The 19,531-nt window shown below is 38.8% G+C and overlaps 1 protein-coding gene across 6 annotated transcripts in view; it reads left to right on the top strand.

The window, feature by feature from the left end:
• The window catches only part of igsf9ba (immunoglobulin superfamily, member 9Ba), an 84,400-nt gene that overhangs the window by 35,681 nt on the left and 29,188 nt on the right, over positions 1 to 19,531 (top strand). For all 6 annotated transcript variants that reach the window (XM_015037779.1, XM_015037712.1, XM_015037942.1 and 3 more), the window contains exons 4-6: positions 7,927 to 8,078; positions 14,113 to 14,230; positions 17,811 to 17,952. In XM_015037779.1, the coding sequence (XP_014893265.1) occupies positions 7,927 to 8,078; positions 14,113 to 14,230; positions 17,811 to 17,952 (412 nt within the window). The remainder of the gene's footprint in view (positions 1 to 7,926; positions 8,079 to 14,112; positions 14,231 to 17,810; positions 17,953 to 19,531) is intronic.

The raw sequence follows: 19,531 nt of genomic DNA, 5'->3' as shown, positions 1-19,531 counted from the left end.
TAGGGTCTCCACAAGATTTTTTTTTCCCCTTTAAAAAAAAAAAAAAAAAAAAAAAAAAAAAAAAAAAAAAAAAAAAAAAAACGCCAGGGGTAATAAAGGAGCGAGAGGCTGCTCAGAGGGAGGATTGATTGTGGCCAGTTTCAGGCGGTTCCAGCACCGCTTGTCTGTGATGGTCTGAGAGCCGTCAAACTGATGAGCAGGCGGAAAAAAAAAAAAAAAAATCTGCACCTTTGCATTTCCCTGGAATGCCCAAGTGGCTCCGAGGATCCAGCGTGAAGCGTGTCTCCTTCACGTTGTTGCGGAGCATCACAGACAGGGATGCGCTTGTGTCTTATTATGCTCCGCAAAGCCGCTTTCTACATACAGTTTTAGACTATTTCTCTCAATTCTTTTTCTTAAATACACATGCAAATTTTGTAGATTTTTTCATAAATATCTGGCTCAATTGCACGTTTTTCTTCTTTTTTTTTTAGATTGGAGTATGCTATCTTTAATGTTTTTAATAGCTGCACAGTATTTTATGTAGTAAATTGACCCTTACTCCACAGCATTTTATTCATAATTCTTATTTTATATTTGTATTTTTGTGTTAATCTTCATGCATTGCAGCTGCTACACCTGAAAGTTTCCCACAGTGGCAATAAATCTTATTTTTACTCTATCCTAGATACGCAGATCCAAAAAGATGTAGAATGTAACTTCATTAATAGCAACATCTTAATGTTGTGCATTTATTTGGATCTAACCCCCTTTGGTAATACTTTGCAGAAACTCCATTCATTTCTGGTGGTTCTGCTAGTCTTATAGTTGTATCTTTGCCAGCTTTGCACAAGTAGACTGAACTTTCTTTTCTGCATTCTGTGCAAAATAGCTCCAGCTAGCTGAGTCCGATCAGATGGAGATGGTTATGAACTTAAATTTAAAAAATTTTGCCAATACATTTTTTTAAAAGTTTTCATTCAGGTCTGGAGTTTGTTTTAATCCGTTAATTTCTTTTCCCTGATTTGATTCCAGGTATTTTTTGCTTGTGCCAAAAATATAACTTAGTTCGTTGCTGTCGGACTTGTCTGTGAGCGGCAAATTTCAAGTCGTGTTTCTCGAGCTTCTTGGATGGCTTCATGTCTGGAAAAAGCGTCACCTCAGCATGATGCTGCCATCGCCAAGAGTCACCATGGAGACAGAGTTAGCTTTTCCTCCACATGTGGGATTTTTCATACTTCAATCCTGTGATATTGGGATATGGCTTCAGTTTCTCCCCAATTCCAGCAAAAAATTTAAAGTCATTTTCCTTGACAGCCTTGGAGTACTTTGTGTTGGTTTATTGCATAAAATTATCCTCCAAGAAATACTTCTAACTTGAGGTTCGAAGCATATAAAGAGTTTTACAGGACAGTACGAGGTGAGGCTGCTGCACGTAGGCACAAATGAGATCACCTCCTGCTCTAATTTTGTTGTATAGCAGCAGTTTTTTTTTTGTTCTTGGAGATGATAAAACAGAGAAATGTTAAGACTCGAAGTGTTGATTTCTCCTGAAACTTCACAGACTCCAGAAACCTGCACTCTTCTGCGTCGTCAGAGTGACTTGAGGGGGGCAAGGTGCCGTTAATCACGTATATTTTTGGTCTGTGAACTTAACGAGTGCTGCGTGAAATTCATGCATATTCCCTTCGATTTCTTGCATGTTTTTTTCATTCTTTTTCTTTTTTTTCCCACCGCTTGTCACATCTGAGTAAGGATCACAAGGCATGGTGTGTAAAGTAATGTGTAGAGAAGCGTTGACTGCTTGCATAGCCACTTTAGGATAAAAATGCTGATCTGTTTAAATGGCTGTAATAATATAATGTTTTTTGATCCTGCGCGTTACCCCGCCTCCCGCTATGAATTACCCTCCGCTTTAATAGGAAATCTGTGTTTGCCGGTTGAATTGGCTGAATGGGTCACGTTGCGCCGCTGAGGGTCCTCCGCGCTCCTTTTGTGCCGTTTTGGGAGGTTCGGGAGCATCTGTGGGCGCGTTTGTGTCGATATGTGGTTGTTTGAGCAAACTGTGTCTCTGTTAACCGCCTCGTTAATATTCGCAACAAGCTCCCAACTCTTTGAGGTGCAGCAGCAGGACTGATATGAACTTGTTTGTCACAATATGAAAGCTGGTTCAGTATTTGAAACATCTAACGGGGGAGCTGAGTCGTTGTAGTCCTCTAAATGGGAGTCTTTGAGGTGAAGCAGGTGGCGTCTTCGCCCGGGCCCAGCAGACATTAAAGGACACTCGTTTCCTCTGGCCGTTGGTATTTGCATAAACTCCTCCTTTGTGTTCCTGTTCGTGGGCGCCGACTTCCTGCCAAGCGGACAGGGACTCCATGCCCGCTCAGTGGCAGGTGTCAGATGGCAAGGCCTTGTGCCCGGAAGAGACACTGAGGCCAGTCTCCCTCGCTCCGTCTCTGTCCTCCGGCACTTCTTTGTCTCATTGTTCTTTCTTTCATCCACTGCGTCTTCCTCCTTCTTGTTACTTCGTGAAGTTGCCCGAAAACATCATTAATGAAATCCCGCAACTGTGCCACTTAGTGAGTAATAATCTGACATTCGGGTCTCAGACTGAACCTTGTTTGTTGCTGACCTTTAAGGCTCTGTCGTTTCTTTCATTTTTCTTCCTGTTTCGCACATTGATTTACTTTTACTAATGCATGGAATTAAAAACATAAATCTCCAATAAAATGAGTACAGTTCTGACCAGAAGCTTACATACACTCATCTAGGGGTGTTGAAGATCATTGTTTAGTAATCGAGTAAGATTATTCTGGCCCGTTAATCGAGTAATAAAAAAAAATTATCCCGTTTTGTAATAGCTACTTGAGCTTGTCTAACTACTTTAGCCAGAGAGAAGCGAAAGTAAAAACTACAAGTTTAGCTTGTAATCAAATAAGAAAGTGTCCTGTTTTGCAGTAGTTACTCTAGCTAGTATAGCTACTTTAGCCAGCTTTGCTAAAGTAGCTACAACAAGTTTAGCTTGTTTAACTAAAGTAGCATCTTTAACTAGACTATATAGCTGTTTAAGCTTGCTGTCTAGCTTGACTTTAAGCTAGACTAGCCAGTTATCTTAAGCTAGCTAGCTGTTTAAGCCAGCTAGTCCAGATAAACTAACTGCTGCAAGTTTAGCTTGTCTACATAAAGTAGCATCTTTAGCTAGACTATTTAGTAAAATAGCTATCTACTTAGTCTAGCTAAAGTACTTTGGTTACTTTATCTAGGTTTGAACCCAATTTTCAAACACAGCAAATGTTTAGACTGATTCTAATTCAGACAGCTTGTGAGGAAAAAGGCAGAGAACTTTGAGTTGCACATAAAATTTAAAAAAAAAAATTGCGTGTTTTTTTTTTTTTTTTTTATCTTAAAATTGAATACAGCTGCCAGTTTGGGTACAGCCTACTGTCCAGCATGTCAAGAATTTGTGTAAAAGATTTTTAAAAATCAATTATATTCTGAATTCTGTTAACTGCATCAGTTTTAGTTGAGACAGGAACTTGTCCTTGAATGCTTTTTACTTCTCATATTGAAGCATTTCAACGTCACTTTGTTAAACCAATAAAAAAAAAATGTTCTTTCTGTAGCTGCGTTCTCTTAGGGGCACAAAAAAGGAAGGCAAAAAAAAAAGAGTATGCTTGAAGAGATGTGAAACGGCTTTAAAGTTCTTGAACAAGTTGTGCCATGTTGGTCTACAGAGACGAACAGAAGGAGCATAACTTCTTCAAGCATTTTTTTAATGTAGATAATTGATGCAGAGCAGCTGTAAGTAGGGCAGGGGTTTACTGCGCAGGATGCTGCTTTTTTTTTCTTCTTCTTCTTATTTTGTGTAATTCCCATGTTTCCCCCTGTCCGTGGTGACGCTTCCTGTGTGTGGAGCTGCAGCTGACGATGTGAAACAATTCCCAGGTGGGCCGATGTATCTGCTGCTGTCACAGCAACTCCGCGTTTGTCACCTACTTCCTGTCAGCTGATGCTTGTTCCCTGGAGGAAAGTGGAAACGAAGCTAAATGTTGCACACGGCACATAGAGGGGCGATCAAACGACGTAATTATCAGCAGCGTAGAGTCACTTTGAGAATCAATCGAAAACTACATTTATACAACCTAAAACCAGTTTCTGTCAGCTATCTACCAATCATCTTCAAAGGGTAAAGGATACTTTACTGGTACTTTCTATAGGAATCTCCTTTAATCAACTGTATCATGTAATGTAATAGGTGTTAGAGAGCAAAAGGCCAGTACGGACAGACAGATGTCTAAAGTGCTAATTGGGTAATTTGTTTATTCCATGCCAGGTGCTTGTGTGCAGTCTGAAGCATGGCAGCACTCCCAGCGGCAAGCGCTGACCCATTTTTCACCAAAGCGCTCTTATTTTTTTATTTAACCGAACTCGGTGTGACTATTTATAATCAAAATGTTATGTAGAAAGGAAAGAGCTGCAGTTTGGTGGCCTCGAGGAAATGATTAGCAGTACGGCGGCGGTGGCGGCGGCGGCTGTTTAAGGAGCTCAGAAACATCAGGTGGAAGCACAGCGATGGTGCAAAGCGTTGTCTTTTTTTTTTTTTTTTTTTCGCTAAATAGGAAGGATGTAAGTGGGATTGTTATCCACTCAGATCCATGTCCGGCGTGCAGCTGGTGGCTGTCACATCACCGACCATTATGAGCAGCAACTGTAGGGTCTAATTGCTTTTGCATACCTCTGCTGTCCCTCTGTTAACAACTCAAAAACAGACAAACTCGTTACAAAAGAGCTGCAGGGAAATGTTTAGGTTTCATTCTGATCATTTTGAAAAAGTTAAAACACCTGAGTGGATCTTTAGCAAAAAGGTTGTATAGCTCTACCTTAAAGCTGCAGTATGTAACTTTTACAAAAATATGTTTTTTTCCCCCCCAGCATTTGTTAAAACGGCACCATATTGTGACAGTTTGGCAGATAATCTCTGAAAAAGTGAAGCTCCTCCATGACTTTACAGAGCTACTATTGTGTTTTTTTTTTAAATCTCTGCATTTACTGTCACGACATGGTGATAATTTTAGCAAATGCGTAAAAAAAAAAAAAAAAAATCTTATTTTCATTAAAGTCACCTACTGCATATAAGCCAATAGCTTTTGAGTTCGACACAAGTCTAATTATATTCACAATCAAAAATACAAAGTTTGCGTTCAAATCCTGATGGCAGCTGTTATTAGGTTTAAGGAGTAAACACTTTTTCAAACAGGATTAGTTTGATTGGAACAGTTTTTCCCTTAAAACTGCAATATGTACATTTTTTTTATTAAACAGTGTGTGTGTGTTTTTTTTTTTACGCATTTGTTTAAACTGTCACCATGTCACGTCAGTACATTAAAAGATAGATGATCTGTGAAAAAATTTAGCTCTTCTGCTTTTTCACAGATTATCCGTTTCATTTTTTACCGTCATGGTGGCAGTGAGAGTTTTAGCAAATATGTAAAAAAAAGTATTTTTTAAATACTGTAAGTTCCATATTGCTGCTTTAATGCTAGTTTTGCTTTGTTTCTCTCTCATTATTGAATTATGAGCAGTGACCTTTACTCAGGAAAGTGAAGCTTTGAGCGATTTAGATGTTCTGAATTCTTTTGTCAAGTCCTAATCATGCCTACTTAATTGTGAAGTTGTGTAAGTGTTTGTTAAATTTTATTTAGCCTAAAAGGAATTAAAATATCTTTTAGAAGAGTTTTCTGACACATAACAATAAAGCAAGAGGCACTGGATGGTTCAGATGTGTTGCTAGGCTACAGTCCTTGGTTTGAGTCCCCATTCCCGGTCCATTTCCTGTTCATAAAGGCCACTGGTTTCTGAAAATCACATATTCAACATTTTCTTTTACGTCCGAGTGGGAAAAATATTTTCAGACAGATGTTTCTGCCTCTTAAGTTGTGAAGATGTTCTTTAAAAATGTTCAAAGAGAGCATGTCTTTAATCTCCAAGTCTCTTTGCAAACAGCTCCAGGCATTAAACACAGCATGCCGCAAATTCCCTCTTTCTAAAAACTGCATGGACGTTTAGTAAAGACAACAAAACAACATCCTGGGACATGAGACCGTAACCATGTGAATTTCTCCCAATCAAACAGGTCTAAACGAGATGACATCACTTTCCCACAATAGCTTTAGTTGTAAAAATATAGCAGACAATGACTTGGGAGTCTTTGAAAAAGAATTTCATGCCTCCATTATAAACAGCGTCCAGAGTGTGAAATACTGTAAGAAGCGCAGACAATTAGGACTTAAATAACATTTTTAAGTTTAAATTTTATCTCGTTAGAAAATTTGAAAACATCACAGGAATGGTTTGCTCTGAGTTTTGAGTCATTAGGGTACTCTGGTTATCTTTGCCTGACGATGACATCTTGATTGATGATGTGAAACATTTAAAATGTAATTAAATACAAAGAAGAATCAATAAGAGTTTGATAGGAACAAAACAATTTTTAACAGCACAGGAGCTGAATTGTTGGGGAAAACCCAGGTCATCAAATACTGCGATCGACCTATAAAACAGTTTTACTAACTCAATACTAGAAAACCAGCTTACCAGCTAGAACTGTGTGGGCTCTTCCAGATGCCTTGAATGTAATTATAAATCAGAAAATATCTGGGTAAAACACATAATTAGTAACTCTTTATTTAGTGACAGACAGTATTTTTTTAATAACTAGTCTAAAGGAAAGTTAGGATTTTGATAATGCTTCTTTCTCTTTTTTTTTGTAAATCTAATGTGGGTGTCAGGTTTAATTTTAGACACGGGTAAAACAAAACATAAAAAAATAGGACAAATGTATTTGCTGTGCAGATGTGTGAAGTTGTTTCTTGTAGTAAAACTGATTTTGGCGTATTAACACGTTTCATTTGGAGCTGGGAGGATGTGCTTGTTGTGGTGAAAGCCTGAGGCACGCGAGATGTGGCTTTTAACATACTTGAGTTTTGATAACGTCTAAAACGGAAAGAGTCTTTTTCTGCACCTGAATGTTATTTTAACCACATTAGAAAAATAATTTTCTTTGAGTACATTTTTTTGTTAGCAACAAGCTCGTGATTATGTGACACAGCACTAATGATGCCAAGTTGTTATCCACACGAAGATGCCTCCTGGAATCAAAAAAAACTTTAAGGTTGCATTCACACCAGCCCTGTTCAATCCGCTTTAATCAAACTCCAGTTTGCTTGCCGAAAAGGTCCGGCTCGTTTGGGGAGACGTGAATCAAACTGTGAAGTGGACCAAAAAAAAAAAAAAAGAAGATAATTCAGGTCCGCATACAAACCTCACTCTCGGTTAGGTTGACGTGAACTCTGGTGCGGTTTGAATACACGTGTGAATGCCAACTGGACTGGAAACCGCTCTAAAAGCAGGAAGTGAACTAAAGCGCAGGGCATTCTGGGTAGACACAATCAAAAGAGTCTGGCACTAGCAGGAGAAATGGCTTGTGGTCTTTCACAAGCGACAACAGAGAAATCCTACTAATCATTGTTGACTTTTTGTGAAGAAAGAGGTTGATCCGTCTCTTCTTCAGAGGTTCTTGTGTTATTTTCCTTCAGTGGTTCACCGCCACCACAGGCGAGGAGGGTTTGGTTCGTTTGACACAGCGCAGCTGAAAATGTAACAAATTACACATTTTTGGTCCCCAAGCGAACAAAGTTGACTATGAGATGAGAAAACTCCCTAAAAGATCAAATTTGATCGTGTTTTCATTGAGAAAAACTCTGAACCTCCCAACGGTTTTGAAGGAACGTAAAACCGGTGTAATCCTGCTGTGATCGTTCCTCACATAGAGGTGAAGCACTAAACTCTGCGTCTTACAGAGCGTTAGACAATAGTTAACCTGTTTGTTTATTAAAACAAATGTAATACAGACTTTAAGTACATGTTTTTTTCCCTCTGTCTCTACAGCCCCACCTTCATTCACAGCGACGCCGCCGCAGTATGTGGAGGCGAAGGAAGGGGGAAGCACTCTGCTCAGCTGCTCTGCCCAGGGAAACCCAAAACCAATGATCAGCTGGCTCAGAGAAGGGGAGGAGCTTGCAACCAACTCAAAATACTCGGTGAGGAAAAAACAAGAAAAAAAGAAAAAGCATGGATCCAAACAGCCAAAACCCTGATTTATGATTGTGCACATAAGTACAGAAAGGCTTTGTGCACAGATGGCGTCATCCACTGAGCCCATCTATACCGAAAGTATGTTACAGTCCACATCTCATCCTGGCTAATATTAGATCATGCTGCTGTTTTACTGGAGAATCTAGAAATTATTTATGTCTTATTCCTGATTTCCTGTGCTTAAAAAAAACCCCAAAATGAACACACACACACACACACGCTGAATCTTCCCAAATTGTATTGGGAAGAGTAACTGGCAGCGTGCCTCACATTTCTCAACCCTCTGTTGTCTGGTGATGTTGAATTTTTATTTCTGTGAGGGGAGGAAAAAAACAACAAAAAAACACAAAACAAAACAAAACCGTCCCCGTTGTCTGATGTCTGACAGGATATTTCTGGCACAGCTTCACTGTGGGTTTGATTTGAAAAAAAAAAAAAAAAAAAGAAAAAAAGAATGAAAAAAGTCTCTCAGCGACTCACAATGCAACATCAATAAATATCAGCTCTGTGGCGTCGCTGTTAGGGATTCAAAGGCGCTTAAAATACAGATGACTCAGAAGTGTGATGATGCGTTACAGCCACATGATGCCGCATGTTAAATAAAATGTGTCATTTGCACTTTCTTCCTGCTGAAGTCACTAATCGTGTTATATATTCTAAGGTTTCAAACCAAAGTGGTTTTGATCATGATTTTTTTGGATTTCTGAAGGTCTTGAAACATCTTTTTTTTTTTTTTTCAAATCTTCTCCATTTTTAGATCGGAACATGATAGCATGTTGTGCTAAAAAATATATATGACATGATTTATCTATAGGGGAAAAATAAAAAGGCTGAAGTGTGAACTTACAGACTACTCAAATCATCAGAGGTGAAAATCAAATCTAAAGCACGATGGTTTTATCTTTCCATTTTCAGTTATATTCAGACTTGTGAATGATAATGATAATTGTGATAATTATGTTCATTTTTATGTCCAGAATGGAGAAAAATATGCAAACAAAGCAACCAATAGTCTAATTTCATTACATGCCAAACACTGATCTTATGCATAACACCATGGATACCCAAAAAGACATAATGGGAAGATCATCATTTATTCAGTGACTAAGAAGAAAATCATGGAAAATATTCACAAGCAACAGAAGTGGTCATGTAAAAAGTGTCAGTGAATGGAAGCAGCTGAAAGTCTCACTTTTCTAAACACAAAGGGGTCTGTTGTATTCCTGACACTTTAATTGCTTTAATACAGCTTTCAAACTTTATTTCGACAACATTGTCAAACCTAAGCAAGTTTATTTGTAGAGCGATGAACCGGATCAAAGTGCTGTAAAATTCTTAAAACATAACACAGTAACCTATTGTTAAACAGCAATAAACATTACGTTTTGTCAAATTGTTATCCATAACTGCCTAAGTCCTATTTTGTAAAATGGGACTTAGCTAATTATGCTATTAGGCTAACGAAATGCCATCATGAAACAAATGAACATTAAATATATAGATCAATTTACTCGCCATTATGAATACAAAGCAACAATAAAGAAATGGGTTTCTAGCCTTGATTTGAAGGAACTCAGTGTTTTGGTTGTTTCAACTGAAAAGTGCGTCTTAATATCTGGTTTGGAGAATAGCTTAAAGAGAGATTTTGATTTGTTAATGTTTCTTAATTTTAAGACGTTTACAGTTTCATGGCTCTAAAATGTGATCAAATCTGGAGTTTAACAGACTGTCGACTATTTGATTGACCTTTGAAAATAAAAAAAATCGTTTGATAGAGCGATAGGAAAAGAAGCCGCTGACATCCAAAGCAGAACGTCTGCAGGTCGCAAATCCGTTCATCAGAACCACTGCAAGACGTTACCATAACGCCAGTCTCGCATCATAAAGAAATAACGGACGACTGAAGACTTTTTCGCATCACTGTATCGGTCTGATCAATATAAGTGAAGGCACTGAGGCACTTCAGAAAAAAAGGGGAGAAAAGAAAAACGGCCTTTGAACAGAACAGATTGTCACTATTTTTGCAACTTTTGAAGCAGTTTGCCGCCTCTCTTTGCAGCGTCTATTCACATTCCTGCATGTCACCGACATTCCAGTCGGCTGCAGGCAGCACACGCTCCTCGCTTCCCCGCGCAGGACGCACTGTACACGAAGTGACAGGATCACAGGGAGCCTGTTAAAAGACCTCGTTCACTTCTCTTTCATTTTGCTGCTCTGCTCCCTCCAGCCGCCTCCCTTAACAGCATTCCCTCAGTAAACGATTAGATAATGTTCTGATGTATAATTAATCTTTCTTTTCTGTATCAATAATACATTAACCAAGGATTAAAAAAATAATAATAATAATGAATGTAGTGCTAAAAAAGGAGGAGATCTTCTACAAATTTCACAGCTTTTCCACAATGTTTTCCTCTTTCCAGTGCATCTGTCCTTAAATGAGAGAAAGTTCTCTTCTAGTTTAAAAAAATGAGAGAAAAAGACTGAGCATGAGGGGATGTTTGTTCACTGGACTGGCTGCAGATCCACAGAGACATCATGGAGAAAAGGAGGAATGTGATAGTCTGGGTTGGAGTCTCTGCATCCTCCCTGTTTTTATGGGCACAGACAAAAAGAGGACATTGAATTTGAAGGCTGGGAAGGAGTGAACAGCTGCCAAGATGGGATTATAAGGCCTTCTCTGAAACAGAACAAAGAAAACTGGAAAATAACAGTGGCTTCCCGGTGGTTTAAGGCTGCACGTTGTGTCAGTAAATGTGGAAAAATAAAAGCTGTTATTTTTAATCTCTGTACGTAGACAGAAACATACAGTGTAGAATAAGCAACGAGGTTTGTTGGATTTGTCTTCAATTGCTAGAAATTGAGCAAAACAAAATATAAAACAGTTGATCCCTGAAATATTAGGACACTATGGATTTTATAAGTCAATTATGTAAGACACTAATCTGTGTTTTGGATACATAAATTGAACTAAAACATGAGTAAACGTATTCATGTTTTGGTTATTTTAAATAAAAAAATGAGTACAAATAATAATAATAAAAAAGACTAGTAATGTTTTTGCGTTTCAGAATTAAAGGAGCGGTATTATGTATTTTCCAACCATTTTATAGCACAATCAAGTCACTCATTTTTATAACAACCTGTAGTTGTCATAAAAATGTTGTACACATCAAACATAACTAAAAATAAATTTGACTTCATAATTTGACGCCTTGAAATTAGGCCCCTGTCTCTTTAAGAGGCTCCTACTCTTTCCTCTTTCACAACAATGCATTATTTTAAGCCACTTGCAATCATTTTGAGGAAATGGGTAACGTTTTGTAGGAGCAAGTGTTTAGGCACCCTGAATGGTTGCCAATGGAGATTCAAGGATTTATTAGACATGCGTGAGAAAAACAAAGCAACACTCCACATATGTTTTTGATGAGGGAACAACATGATAAATTGAAGATAAAGTCATTTTTACATAATACCAAACCTTTAAAATGTTTTGCCCTAGTTTGTGGTTGAGTCAGAGTCACACCCCTTTAGTTTTAGGAGGAACAAGTTGGAAATTGTCCTAAGAAACTGGTATTAAAAAGCATTAACTATGATGCAGATTGAATGTGCTTCTTTAGTTAAGTCAGTGGAAAGAGTAGTTCCACTTTTTTGTTCAAAGTACTTCAAGAATTTGAATTTTTTTTTTTTTATTACAGTGAAAAAGGAATTTTTGTAAGTAAAGACTTTAGAAAATAATAATATAAAAACTGCTTCAAAACAATACAGTGAGATTATGGATTAGCATGCTAGCATGCTAAAACGGATGTTATCTCTGGATGCTTTCATGTCAAATTATGACTTGAACATGACAGCATAAAGTAATATTCCAGTCTACAGGTTGAACTATAATCTCACCTATTTAGTTAAAAAAAAAATTATTGGTTTAATGAAAGAAGAACAATTTCAATCTCTCCCGGCTAATTCGATCCTTGCACATGGCTCCCTAAGCCTCAGAGTGATACTTCACAACAAAGCAGTGACTAGTTAGCACTCCCGGCACTCGGCACGACACGTGTGCTGCTAGCTTGCAGCAGCGCCACACAAAGTGCTATCTCGCTGAAGATAAATGACGATCCAGTTTGCCAACAGACTCGCAGAAGTTAAAAGCTGCTTTGGTTCATCCAACAGTAGCCCGACAAACATTTGAGGGACGGATGAATGGGAATAATTCTGCAGGCGCCGCAGATTCCCCCCTCTGTGCCGCGTGAATGGACACACTACAGCTGTGTGTGACTTGAATGGACAGAATCTCTTGCAACCCCTTGCATAATTTATGAGCATTTTCTTTGTTTTTCTTTTTTCTTTTTATGCTTCTTTGGTTTGTTTCATGTGCTCCTTCATTGCGGGGATTGCTTGGGAGCAGAATGTGATGTTTTCAGGCTTACAAAATGTAGCAATCACACTTTAACAGGTTTAATGTTAAAGGCAAACAGGAGGTAAGGATGCACAAAAAAAAAAAAGAAAAGCAGTTGTCATACTATGGGCTTAATAGAAGTGGTCAAACAGTTTTTTTAAACAAATCTATTTTAAGGAAGTTATTTTAAACTGTTTTTGACTTTAGTGCAGCTAACATAACTAAATCGAGAGTCTCTATTTATCTTCGGATACAGATTCTTATAACTAAGAAAGCAAATCCAGCATATTTTATTCCAGATGGAGGTTGAAAACTCATGGAACAGGTGAAGCTACTCGGCTCTCCTGGCATCTGCTGAAAGTCTGTCTCTCTCTCGCTCTTTCGCAGCCTGAATGGGTCTCGGACACGTTTCCAAAGTTTCCTTTACAATAACCTCACATCTCTGTTCTTCTGAAACTTTTAAACACCTTAGAATCTGCAGTGGTGTGAAGAAATGAATGGTTTGTGTTGTTGTCGTCATTACATGAGGATGTTTGTACTTTGGGGTTTGTTTCTTTGTAGTTTATTTCCTTGGCTCCTGCATTTTGTTTTATGTCTTTGTTTTTGTTCATTTATTTATCACTCTTGCCTCTTTGTGCTCCTGCCTGTGTTGTCTTAGATTAGTATTTATTCTGTACCCTTGCAGTTACTTCTTTGCGTCCTTCTGTTTTTCTTTCACCTTCCCCTCTGCCTGTCAGCCTAATATCTGCACAGCTGTTATCTATCACCTCATCCTGCGCTACCTGTGCGCTTCTTCTGGTGGTGTCGCTTCCCTCTGATTAGCTCCTCTGGTTCCCTGTCATTTTCACTCCAGATTCATGCTAAAAAAAAAAGCTTTTGTGGCGCGTTCAATAAGCGTACGGAGCATACAACAGAGAGAAAGCCAAGCAAAAATGAGACATAAAGTTGTGTTAACTGACTGAATGTAGTCTAAGTAGAGGAGAAGGAAACTTACCCTGTTGAGGGAAAGGAAGGTGCAGAAGCTCATTAGACTGCACAACAAATTCGCAATGCAGCTCCGCTCCTATCAATCACACATCCCAGGTGATCTGCACTTGACTCACCCTGAGGTTACAGAAAGCAACATAATGGAGTTGGAAGATGGTAAACGAAAGCTAAAAGCGGGAGAAGTTGAACTTCTTACTCAAATTATGGTCTAAAGACGAAAGCTTAATTCAAATATGCATCTTGTTTACTTCGAGTTGGATTTTTTTTAGACCCGATCTCAGCTCTAAACCTAACCCTCCTTCAGACATCTCCACAAGTTTCTCCCAAAACCTCTGATGCTTAAGTCGCTTTTCTTCATAATTACGATGAACTGTTTTATAACAGCTGGAGCTCTCCCGTTAGTGGAATCCAGAGGAATTCTTGCACCCAAGAAACTCAGATATTTTATTGATGTAGAGCTCCAGTGACTCTTCTGCTTAACATCAGCTGCAGCAACTCCACTGTACGCTACATTGTTTGGTTTAGCGCAAACGGTACACATAAATACCTGGAAATTCAAAAAGAAGCTTGACGGCATCTCCTTTGTTTCTGACCTGAAGGTACACGATGGCAGCCTGACCATTCTCGGCATCACCAGAGACGACAGAGGGGCGTACACGTGCAGAGCGTACAGCGACCAGGGAGAGGTGCTTCACACCACCCGCCTCTTGGTTCAAGGTAAGGCGTCATCAGACTTTAAAACTAAACGACTCGTCTGCCGGTCTTCGTTCACAGCGTCGGGTTGGCTGTGCATCAACCCGGGCGGCTCAGTTTCAGCGTTTAGACCTATAGGCAGCATCCTGGCGCACTCATGTGTTAACCGTACCTCGCGGGGATGTATCAGGCAGACCGACGCTTAGCTCTACAGCCCGCCTGTGTAAATATGTACGTACGGCCGGAACGTCCCCGTCTGTTTCTGGTCCATTACCCCGCCTCTTTCTGCTAGACGCAGATCAGATAGATGGGTTCGCGCTACCAGCCTCCCGATACGGCGCTGCTGCTGCTTCGGGGAGTTAACAGTGTGTATTTAACAAGCAGCCGAACGCCTCTCTTTTACGGCAGAGTGGGCATCAAGTCTATTTTAACGCTTGACTTCTGTAGGTGCAAACAGCAGCGAAATTGCAGTTCTCTGTGTTCACAGAACAGCAAATACAGACAGCAGACAGTATAAGCAAACACTTAGCTATTATTTTGTTGTAGCAAATAGAGGAGTCGTATTGTTAAGACGCATTTTATACAGATACAGATGTAGAAAGATGTGGCTGTAAGAATTTACGCCTTTCCAAAATTCTTCAGTTTTCACTTTTTTTTTGGTCTCAAATTGTCAAATAAACGTCAAAAATAAGAGAAAATACAAGTTTAAATTTTCGTTTAGTTATTTATGTTATTAGGCAAAAAAATCTATCCACATCTGCCCCCTTAACCTATAACCCATGATTCATTTGCAATAAGACTTTTGCAGTGCGATAAAGGAACTGTGACCCCACCTCTTCTTCTTGCAGAGTTTTTTATTTGTTTATAGGTTTTGTTGGCTCTAGTGGCCTTTATTTGAAAGTATATAGTTTGACAGGAAAGAGGGTTATGAGAGAGGGGGAAGACATGCGACAAATGTCACCAGGCCAGGAATCGAACCTGCAACCACCGCCACGAGGACCAAGGCCTCAATATGTGGGTTATGCTTTGTCCCTACACCACCACCACTACCTCTCGTCTTCCAGAGTTGTTTTAATTCAGCCACGTTCAAAATGATTTCTAGCATGAATGTCACTCAAGGTCAAATTTAAATTTGAACTTTGACTAGGCCCCTCCAAAAACTTCCTTTGGTTTGGTTTGAGCCATTCAGAGGTGGGCTTCCTGCTGCGCTTTGGCTTACTGTACTGTAAAATGCAGGTTTGCCTGAACTTAAGGTCATAGTTTGATGGTCGGACATTTTCCCACAAGATTTTTTGTTTTTTTTGTTTTTTTTTCAATGGTAAGCAGAATCCAGAATTCACTTCTTTGAATTAGGGCATGAAGTATTCCCTCTTTTAAGTCTTTTAGTCATATTGTCAGACATGTTCTATTAATTTTTTTTGTTTAATTTCTGACAATGTTCATGAAATAATATTTTGGAAAATATATTTTGTGAATTACTCAAGTTATCGGAGTTTGATCTCAAAATTAGTTTGATCTGAGACATTTAAGTTTGACACAAAGCAGAGTTAGAAGGAGTCTGTTACTGAGCTTTAAAGCATACATACCATTTTTTTTTTAATTTTGCACTTTGGAAGTAAATTCCTTGAAACAAACACTGATGCTGTATTATTCTATGTTGGCTTATTGAGCCTTTTTGTATGCTGTGTGGCCAGTGAGACAGCTCAGATGAAATCTGAGTGTTATAAATTTTAAAGTTGGTACTCTTTACCAAACACGGTTGGATCATGTAAAGTCTCTGTTTTGATGAGGCTCATTTTCTGATTAAAAAAAAAAAAAAAAAAGCCTAAAACCAACTAAACGTATTAACCTGTTAGCTTTGTTATCTCCTGATAATGAAGTAATTAAAGTGTTTCTACAAAACAAGCCCTCGTGTCTTTAAATAGCATCATAAAAAATGAATTTTTAAGATGGCTCCTCTCCGCCTGCCTATTTTTTAATAGAGCGACCAGCGAAAGAAGGAGCATTAATAGCGTTAGTCCTTATTGCCCCCCTCTGTCACCAGCCAGGCGAGATGCTAATGTTTAATCTGAGACTCTGTGACTGCTTGTTAACCTCTGTCATATTAATATCAGATTTACACCGCTGCGATCCACTGCTACACCTCCCGAGTGCGCGTGCAATAATCCGTCAATCATAAAATCCACAATAAGTGTGTTCCCCCCTCCCCACCACCACCGTCTACTTTTATTCAGTGTTTCAATATGAAACGTAAAACAATCTGATCCCCATGGCGACGTTTTTTTTTTTTTTTTTTTTTTAATTGCCGAGTGCGGCGCCTGCCGGTTGTCTCGGCCGATGTGTGAAGCTGAGCACAAGGAGAGGAAAATACCTGGGAGGTTTCTGTCATGAAAGACCGCTTACCATTCATGGGTTCTGCTGCTTTTATTGAGTTTTCTGCAAAACTTGCAGCACCTCGGGAGGCCGGAGGGGTAACAATGTGAAGCACGCCTGAGTTACAGCTGCGACTACTGTTAAGGTTACAGTAGCCGGCTGCTCTCTGTGTCGTCCGCCAGACTGAGGTGAGGTAATGTAAATAGTGTGTAGTGTGTGCTTTTGCTCACACTGACGTTTGCTAAGAGAAGAAACCTGGGAGTTTCTTTATGCTACTTTTTTATTTTCATCAAAATGTGCAAAAATATTAATATTAACAGTATTCATTTGGGTATCTTGGTTCATTAGGCTCCCAGATCACAAATTGAGGATTTGAGAATCTCTGGTTCGTTTTGTCCCAGAAATTATTGCAATAAAGAATAACGTTATCTTTCTGATACCATTTTCAATTAATATGTTGATAATGGCATAATGATGCAGTTCCCCCTCTCTAAGAGAAATAAACTTTAACTGTGTGAAGAACGCTTAACGCTGAGAGCACGACAACTAGCAGTAAATAACTTGGAAATAAAAACTACACACAACCAAACCCGTAAATAAAATAGATTATAAAGTGAAAAACAAAAATTGCTCTTCAAATAATGTTAATATCAAATCAGAAATTATGGAGCTCATTTTGATTTATCATGCGGCCAATTGGTTATTGGCTTACCTGTGAGTTCATGAATATCTCAGGTGGCATTTGGACGGGTCGTCAGTCCAACACAAGAAAACAGGAACAAACAACCATTGATGTTAATCTTCAGCTTAATCTTTAGTTTTATTCAATTTTAAATGAATGAAAAACAAGATGGATTTATTTTAAGGATTGCTTCTAATCAAACGTAGAGATCAGATCAAATAGTGGGTTTATATATAGATATATAGACATATCTATATATAAAGCTCTTGTCTTCTCTTTGTTCTTGCTGTTGTTCTTAACACACAGAATGTAAACGAGGTTTGAATCTTCTATATTTTATTTTAACTTTTTGCTGATGCGCCGCTGAAAACCAAGAACAGAGAGAAAAAAAGAATGAAAGTTTCACTGATACGCACCACATGGCAAAAATTGTAGTGAATCAGTATTAAAAACAGCAACGGCATTTCTCTAGTCGTTACTTGTTAACGGTTGCTGTTGATGCTACAGAGAAGACTAAAACTTCAGCTTTTTTTCTTTCCCCTCCCTCAGGGCCTCCGTACATCGTCTCGCCACCAGAAAACGTCACCGTAAACATATCTCAGAACGCACTCTTCACCTGCCAAGCGGAGGCCTACCCTGGCAACCTGACCTACACCTGGTTTTGGGAAGAGGACAACGTCTACTTCAAGAAGTAAAGTTATGATCAAGTTTACTTCTGTACTGTCGCTGCAGAAATCTGTTGTTTGTGGGGGGGGGAGGGAGGCGACAGGACTTTGACATTTAAATGACCACCATGCTGACAACTCATTGCTCTCTGATGGCAGCATCACACTCTGTCAGGTCTTTTGACATCTGTGCGCTTCACACAGCGATGAGCTAAAGCGTAACCCAGACCTCGACAGGCTCCAGAGAGATTTAGGGGTAGAGACGGTCGCAAAGTGAGGAGACTGAAGAACATGAGCGTAGACGTCCAGACTGGAAAAGAGAGGCAGAAACAGTCAAACAGGGGTGTCAAAATCATTTCAGTTTTGGGCCAAATCAAGATCATGAATGCTCTTAAAGGGCCAGTTGTGCCAGAATGGATTGATAAAAAACATGTTCACAAACTGTTAAAATATCAAATTAAGTATTATTGTTGAACATATTTTCAGTCCCTCCAGGATTTCACGATCCTTTTTGTGATTTTTTTTTTGCAATTAATTTTAGAAATATTTGTGATAGTTTTGCTTATTTATGATTTTATTAATTTATGATTATTTATTTATGATATATTACTTGCTGTATAGATCACAAACTATAATCTGACATCCATTAAGGCTGAGGCAGCGGTTTAGCACAAGTAAGAAAGTTTTTGAGAAAAATCAGCAAGAAACTCTCAATTACTCTCACTTTATTGGCGCAATAAAGTGCGAGGATTTGTTGATTTTGTGTGAATTTCCACAGTAATCCTCAAGAAACTGGAGGGACTGATAGATATAATTAGTCAGTAAATGAATAAAAACTGAATTGACTTGTTTGATAACATAATATTTAAACACACTTAGTTTTTAGTCTAGAATCTAGAGGGCCACATAAAAAACTATGGTGAGCCAGATTTGGCCCACGGGCCTTGAGTTTGACACCTGTGGTCTCCTTAAAGCTGCAGTATGTGGCTTTTAACATGAATGTTTTTTTACATATTTGTTCACCGGGTTGTGAACGTGTGTTATGAGACAGATAAACTGTCAAATCCCAGGAGAGGCGTCTTAAGCTGTCACTCAACCTCATGTATCCGCTGCTAAATGTGCTAGTGGTGGAGAACCATTACTTACTATTACAGGAAAACGGTTTATCTGCCATTATCTGTGGCTACGCTAACTAGCCTTAGCATTCAAAATAACATCTGCTCAGGGGCTAAATCTGTAGTGGAAAAGGGATGAGCAGCGCCACACGAGATTGTGATTGACGAGCGCTAATACCCGCCTCCTGGCTCTGATTGGTTGTTTTTAGATAGAACGGCGGAAAGGCAGAGGACTTCTCATACTATACTGTCCCATCGACATAGTGAGTTTCAACAAATATGTAGAAAAATATTTTCCATAAAAGTTACATACAGCATACAGCTTTAAGCAGCGTTTAAAGTTGGAGTTATTCACTACTTTGTGTAGGCCAGTAAAATAAAATCACAACACAGTTTGACTGTAGGATGACAAAAAAATAATAAATCTGATCTGTAGTCATCAGTGTTAGCCATGAGTTTGTTTTTGGACATGCAGCTGAGAGGAGTTTCA

Source organism: Poecilia latipinna, unplaced genomic scaffold (assembly GCF_001443285.1).
Source record: "Poecilia latipinna isolate Pla-1442-1.1 unplaced genomic scaffold, P_latipinna-1.0 Scaffold1, whole genome shotgun sequence".
Classification (NCBI taxonomy): domain Eukaryota; kingdom Metazoa; phylum Chordata; class Actinopteri; order Cyprinodontiformes; family Poeciliidae; genus Poecilia; species Poecilia latipinna.
Note: the sequence above shows the minus strand (reverse complement) of the source record. Positions and strands in the feature narration are given on the sequence as shown.